Below are 6,784 nucleotides of genomic sequence, written 5' to 3' on the forward strand. Positions count from 1 at the left end.
TGCCTGCACTCTGCAAGTTTTCAGTTTTCATAGTAAGGTTGACTGGCATAGCATCATCCATCACAAAATCATGTAAATGGGCCGCAAAATCAATGAAGAAACCCCATATACAGCCACAGGCCTTGCCTCTACCAGCAAAGCACATTAGTATTGCCTGTCACAGAGAGAAATGAGCAGGAAGAATAGACGATGCGTTCAGACCAGGAGAAGAAAGAAAGCTAAAAAAAATGCACCCAAAATAGCATTGCCTATCAGAGAGAGAGAGAGAGAGAGAGAGAGAGAGAGGAGAGTATATATAGCAGGAGGAGGAGCAGCGCAGTGGTCCTTCCCTTCCCAGTTTCCCCCAATCTGATTGTGTTGCTCAATCAAAAATCAAACAGATTGTGATTGGAAATGGCCTATAATATAATAGAAGCCTACAACTAACGCCAGCCCTCTACTTACTAGCTGCTTGCAGAACGAATTCATCAGTAAATAAAAGGACTCATGAATATGCTGGGACCGAGACAAATATGAGTAATGCTAAACATTATTATTACTTGATCCATGGTAAACTACAAAGCAAAGCAAGGCAAATATGCTGAGACCGAGACAGGCTTCACATACACACACACACACAAAAAAAAAAAAAAAACAAATTAAGCACGGATTCAGTAATCTACTTCAAAAGAACTTCAGCTACTTGGCTGGCTATAGCTGTTGAGAGTTTGCTTCAATTTCCTTGATTAAAACCCATCCCTTTCATATCCCTGAAGCTTCAACTTCTGTGACGAGGATGGAGGACCCCATATTACAATTTTATGATCATCACTAGCAGAAGCCAGCATGTGAATATTTGTTGGGTTCCAGCTCACGCAGTTCACAGTTCCTGTATGAATTGATTGCAGTTGCATGATTGGAATCCTTTGGCCTCTATGCCATATGAACACCTGTGATTAATATGACACGGATCAATCGTCAATCCCAAGCTATCTTAACAAATGATCGAGACAAAACATGATCACAGGTTGTATATTCCAAGTAGTATTCGCCCTGTGTTAATTCATGGATAACACCACAACAAACTAAAGAACAAAAGGTATAGTTTAGATAATTAGAACAGTGTTTCAAGTAATTTCCTATTAATCTTCAGCAGCATCGTTTCTCATGGAAGAGAACCTCAAATATTTTAAGTCAGATTTATTACAGAAAACAACAGTACGTACCCGAGAATCCTCACTCCCACTCGCAATAAATGTTTCTTCTAATCCACCGAGACAAGATCTGATGATAAATCGTGTGCTTATTCGACCTTCATATCTGCTGATGAGGCCCTCATAACCTTCTAGAAGACTCCAAAAATGGATTCCTCGGTTTAGCAGATTAACGAGGAGGACTTTGTTGTCATTCGATAATGAGAAGGAAGTAATCACACCCTCTTGCGGAAGCAGTCTCAAAATTTTCTTCTTTTCCCTGTCAATCACTGCTATCGATCTATCTTCGTATATGCTTAAGATTCTAGTTCCATCATTAGTTATGGCCATTTCCGACATCCTGAGTGCGTAGTTTTTCCAACAATCCATCTCCGCTCCTTCCAAATCCAACAGGATGATGCTCTGGTCAGTCGTACCAGCAAGTATAAACCCCACAGGACACCATGCACAGGAAATAAAACCAAAATCAGTTCTCTCATAAACATGGAGCAACCGTCCAGAATTGGCTTCCCATCGTTTGATAACCTCTCCTTCGCCACAAGTAAGTAACTGGTCATCATCAGGGCTCCATGAAACACTCAAAACTGGTTTCTCATGACCAAGTATATGCCCAAATAACACTTCACCGCCATCTGTAACCTGAATGAGGAATTAAGAAGAAGAATATATGATGGATCATGTAGCGGGAGATGACCATGTAGATCATCTTCAACGGCATACTTACCTTACCCTAAATGTCCATGTGCTATGCAAATCAAGGAAAGCATAATATTATTGAGAAGAAGCATAAAAAGATTAAAGAAACATTAATATTACCTCCCAAATGATTGCCGATTCATCCTTGGACGATGATGCCAAATACTTTCCGTTATGTGAAAATTGCAGAAACCAGACTTCATCAACGTGCATGTGCAGAATCTGTCCAATTATCATAAACATAAAGGATTCATACAGAAATTTCACAGAAATGTGCAGCATATTCATGGTAGGTGGGATCGATGCCACGGGACGCAGTAACAATGATTACTAAACCCTAAATATTATATATACCATAAAAGTTTTAATGTTGAAATATAGTGATGATGTGAACACTGTGAATCTGTATGTTTGGTAAGAGAAAGATATGCAAGGCCATTGAATTATGAAAAGAGCAACAACAAGTTACGATTTCACAAGGCTGATGTTCAAGATTACACTACTAGTAATACTCTCGTTTAAGAACATCAACCTTAGTGGAATCATTTACATTATAAGCTTTGATTTTCTTCACAAAAAATTAAAAAATATCTTAACCTAAAAGCTTTTCTTTTTTGTATTATTAATAAGAATAAGATAATAAAATTTATACTCGTAACTACTTGATAAATAAAACTTCAAATAATATTCTCAATCTAAAAATTTAAATTATTAAATAAGATTTTAATAATAATTTAAACCTTAATAATAATTTTATATTAGTCTCCGATAAAAACAAATGACAGCGCTCTAGATTTCTTTGAAGGCCAATCAGATACCAAAAAAAAACAGATATGTATAGGACAAAAAGGAATTAGAAAAGGGGACCATCAGCCCTGAAGACATTTAAGTTCTAACCTGCTTTGCTTGACAAGGAAGCCGGCTCATTCCACACTTATGATCCGAGTACAAAGAGACATTTCTATCTGAAATATTGTGATACAGGCAGCTTAATCGTCGCAGACTAATAGCCTCCTCAATAATACTTTCTAACCTTGTTGGATGAATCATGAGTGACGAAGGAAGAAAGTTATGTAGTTTCTCTAGAATCTCTGGCCTTGACTCAATGTTTAGATCCTCTGGACGAGAGATGGTACAGGAAGCAAGTTCTTGAACACGGTTAGAATTTATATCAAGAGGCGCAATTTTTTTCCTTAGAGTATTTAAGGAATCAAGAATACGATCGTCCCTCAGAAATTCGAGGAACTGCTGCTCCCATATCAAGAATGATGCCTGAGAAGTCAGGGTTGATTCGTCCAGAAGACTGATCGCATGCAACGTTTCCACACTTTGATCCCAGTTTCCAGCCAGCACTTGGTTCTTGAACGAGCTAATCTCTTGTGATTGCAATGGTATTCCTGATTGGTTCTCCAAAAGGGTTCCAATCTCCTCATAACCAAGCGATTGCAATGCCCGTGTTATGATTCTGACAAATTCAGTTCTTTTGACGACTCCTTTTGAGCCAACTGTCTCCACAAGCTGAGCCATCAAGTCATCCAAAGAGAAAGACGAGTTTTCAAGAAGCTTTTCCACTCTCCGAGAAACCACGTGTGATCTGTGAAGAAAAATGAACCAAAGATTGAGAATTGTATCATCTTAAAAAAGGCATATCAAACAAAAGAAATGTACTTAAAAAGAAAGGAACATGGATGAGCTAAGACAGCAATCACGTACAGTCGTTGAGATTGACGAAGAAAGTTAAAGAAAGGAGCAAGGAAATCTTGGGGGTGGGGTCTTTAATTTGCAACAACATTGAGGGTGTTGCCGGTAAGGATTTGGATTAGCAAGTTATTGAGGCATTAAAGCAGTAGCAGCATTTGTGAAAAAGAGAGCAATGAACTTGAAGTCAGAGAGCAAATTAAGCATCCAAAGAAAGACCACAAATTGATGAAAACAGCAAAGAAAATACAACTAAAAAGGGAGTTTGATTACCGAGAGTGGGGGAGAGAGCGTTTTCCAAAATCTAATGGAGACGTACGGGAGGGAAGAAGAGACAACACTGCGTAGAAACGAAGAGGAGAAGAAGGCGAAGGCAATATCTGTTTTGATTCCTCCAGTCCTCCTTAAAACAGACTGCCTCGTCTTTCTGGGGGGAGGCAAGTACGTATGCAGTAGCTAGGCTATAACTACCTAACTAACTAACTAACAGAAGCCATTTGTCTATGCTGACCACATCTCTAAATGCAATAGGACGCGATGCACCACACTCCTCTAATTTAAAAGAAAAATATTAATGCATTGTTTGGGGGGATATTCTCCATCGCCTTTGCCTTTTTTTAAAAAAATAAATAAATAAATAAATAAATAAAATTGAAAGGCACTCATTCACCCATTAATTTAAAGATTCTAACTTGACTCGAACAGGGTTAGGATTATTTGCTTCTATCCCTTCTCGGATCATTAATTCCTCTCATCTTTCTAGTGTTTTCTAAATCTCTTCTCCTTTCATGAGAATTAATTCTACCTTGAAAAATTATATATAATTAGGTAATTTCGGAGTTAAATTCACCTTCACATGAGAAGAAGAGCGCGGCTTCGAATTAATTGAAAAAAATATTCATCCTCTGCTTTTATCCATATCTAATTGTCTTCTGATTTCATCTCCAAATTCTTCTCGAAAGTAAAAAAGAAAGAAAAAACAGCTTTAGAAATAAGATGATTCAAGAAAGGGCCAGGCTGAAACCCAATAACAAGAAAATAAAATGATTTGGGCCGGTAGTGGGAGACCCATAAAAGGGAAAGGCCTGGTCAAGGAAAGCATTTGAAAGACAGACAGGCCGGCAAAACATCCAGAGGAAGAAATTGGGAGCGACCGACTTCTTATTTAAGGTTTTTTATTTGTGGGTTTGGAATTTGGGTTTGGGTTTGGGCGTGTCTTAAATCCAAGACTCTCTCTCTCTCTCTCTCTCGGCTCTATGCTACATTTATATCTCCTGGAAGCAGAAAACCTCCATTCTCCGTCCCTCTCTACTTCCAGAGAAAGACAAGGGGAGAAGAAGCTATCTATAGCTATTCTGAGACTTCTTTCTTCATCAATTAATTAGCTTCTCTGTTATCAATCAGGTATGCACAATTCTACTCGAAAACAAATCCTCCCCTTGATCGATTCGAATTGTAGTTGCCGATTATTCTATCTTTGCTTGTCCTGTTTCACGAGATTTACTCGCTTCAAGTCTTTGCCTTTAACTGTTTTCTCTTAAGTTGATTTATCACTAGATTAGATCTATTTTGTCATTATTATCAACAAATCTGATTTTTGTTTATGTTTAGTGAATTAATATGTTGTAGTAGTAATAATAATAATAATAATCTGATTTGTTCTGTTATAATATTAATCCTTTTATGACCGTTACCCCTTTATCACGCTGCTGTTGTTTAGTGTTAGCATGATACAAGTAATTAACAAATTGAGAATTAATTATTGCTATTGTTATACCCTTAAGTGAATTTGTCTTCTTTGAACAAGCTGTCTGTCTGTACCATTACTAAAACATTTATTTCATAACAGACTAACGAACTGCTGCAATGGGAAGGAAGCAAAAGGAGGATGCTAGTGGCGCACCCTCAAAGGCTAAAGCTGGCAATAAAGATGCAAAGAAGGAAAAACTATCAGTCACTGCCATGCTGGCTAGCATGGACCAGAAACCTGACAAACCTAAGAAGGGTTCTTCGTCAACCGTAACGTCTAGCAAGCCCAAGCCAAAGCCAGCTCCTTCTTACACCGATGGAATTGATCTTCCTCCATCTGATGATGAAGAAGAGCCGAATGGCTTGGAAGAAGAGCAACAGCAGAACGATCCGAACAAGAGACCCAGTCAGCGGAGGTCTGAATTGAAGCCCCTTGATGTAGCCATATCGGATAAAGAATTAAAAAAGCGTGAAAAGAAGGAACTTCTTGCTGCCCATGCCATTGAGCATGCGAGGCAAGAGGCCCTTAAAGATGACCACGATGCTTTCACGGTCGTCATTGGAAGCCGGGCTTCTGTCCTTGATGGGGAAGATGAAGGTGATGCAAATGTCAAAGATATAACAATAGAGAATTTTTCTGTCTCAGCTCGGGGGAAAGAACTGCTTAAAAATGCATCTGTGAAGATAGCACATGGACGGAGATATGGTTTGGTTGGGCCCAATGGAATGGGCAAATCTACACTATTGAAGCTCCTTGCTTGGAGAAAGATTCCCGTGCCGAAGAATATTGATGTGCTTTTGGTTGAACAGGAGGTCATTGGTGATGATAAAACAGCTTTACAAGCAGTTGTTTCAGCTAATGAAGAACTTGTCAAACTCAGAGAAGAAGTTGCCTCCCTGCAGAAATCTGACAGCCCTGATGAGGGTGAAAACAATGGTGATGATTATGATGAAGATGATGCTGGAGAGAGACTTGCTGAATTGTATGAGAAATTGCAGTTGATGGGATCAGATGCTGCTGAATCACAGGCATCAAAGATTCTTGCTGGGTTGGGTTTCACCAAGGATATGCAGGGCCGTCCAACTAGGTCTTTTAGTGGTGGCTGGAGGATGAGAATTTCACTGGCAAGGGCACTTTTTGTGCAGCCTACTCTTTTATTGCTTGATGAGCCTACCAACCATCTTGACTTGAGGGCTGTTCTCTGGTTGGAGGAGTATCTGTGCCGGTGGAAGAAAACTTTGGTTGTTGTCTCACATGACCGAGATTTCCTCAACACAGTTTGCAATGACATCATTCATCTACATGATCAGAAACTTGACTCCTATCGTGGAAATTTTGATGATTTTGAAGTTGGGTATGAGCAGAGGCGGAAGGAGACAAACAAGAAGTTTGAGATTTATGACAAGCAGATGAAAGCTGCGAAGAGGAGTGGGAATCGGGTTCAGCA

General features: G+C 39.1%; 2 protein-coding genes across 2 annotated transcripts in view; one reads left to right on the forward strand and one right to left on the reverse strand.

Annotated features, from left to right (window-relative positions):
* Positions 1-650: 650 nt before the first annotated feature.
* Positions 651-3,416, reverse strand: LOC105141170 (WD repeat-containing protein 26). The gene is made up of 4 exons (XM_011048303.1): positions 2,787-3,416; positions 2,010-2,111; positions 1,206-1,832; positions 651-929 (listed from the first exon to the last, which is right to left on the reverse strand). Exons 1-4 carry the CDS (start codon positions 3,414-3,416, stop codon positions 726-728), a joined length of 1,563 nt encoding a protein of 520 aa, XP_011046605.1. The 3' UTR covers positions 651-725.
* A 1,427-nt stretch (positions 3,417-4,843) lies between these two features.
* LOC105141143 (ABC transporter F family member 4-like) overlaps positions 4,844-6,784 on the forward strand; it is a 3,985-nt gene continuing 2,044 nt past the window's right edge. Inside the window, exons 1-2 of the mRNA XM_011048266.1 lie at positions 4,844-4,991; positions 5,437-6,776. Of these exons, the coding sequence (XP_011046568.1) occupies positions 5,454-6,776 (1,323 nt within the window). The 5' untranslated portion in view covers positions 4,844-4,991; positions 5,437-5,453. The remainder of the gene's footprint in view (positions 4,992-5,436; positions 6,777-6,784) is intronic.

Source organism: Populus euphratica, unplaced genomic scaffold (genome assembly GCF_000495115.2).
Source record: "Populus euphratica unplaced genomic scaffold, PopEup_1.0 scaffold250.1, whole genome shotgun sequence".
In the NCBI taxonomy this organism is placed as follows: domain Eukaryota; kingdom Viridiplantae; phylum Streptophyta; class Magnoliopsida; order Malpighiales; family Salicaceae; genus Populus; species Populus euphratica.

Excerpts from the sequence above, each read along its gene's own strand:
- LOC105141170 (XM_011048303.1), bottom strand. The coding sequence starts at position 3,416 with ATGGCTCAGCTTGTGGAGACAGTTGGCTCAAAAGGAGTCGTCAAAAGA. Across the intron at positions 1,833-2,009 it reads AATCGGCAATCATTTGGGAG|GTTACAGATGGCGGTGAAGT; the intron begins GTAATATTAATG and ends TTCCTCATTCAG. Across the intron at positions 930-1,205 it reads GTGGGAGTGAGGATTCTCGG|GTGTTCATATGGCATAGAGG; the intron begins GTACGTACTGTT and ends TATTAATCACAG.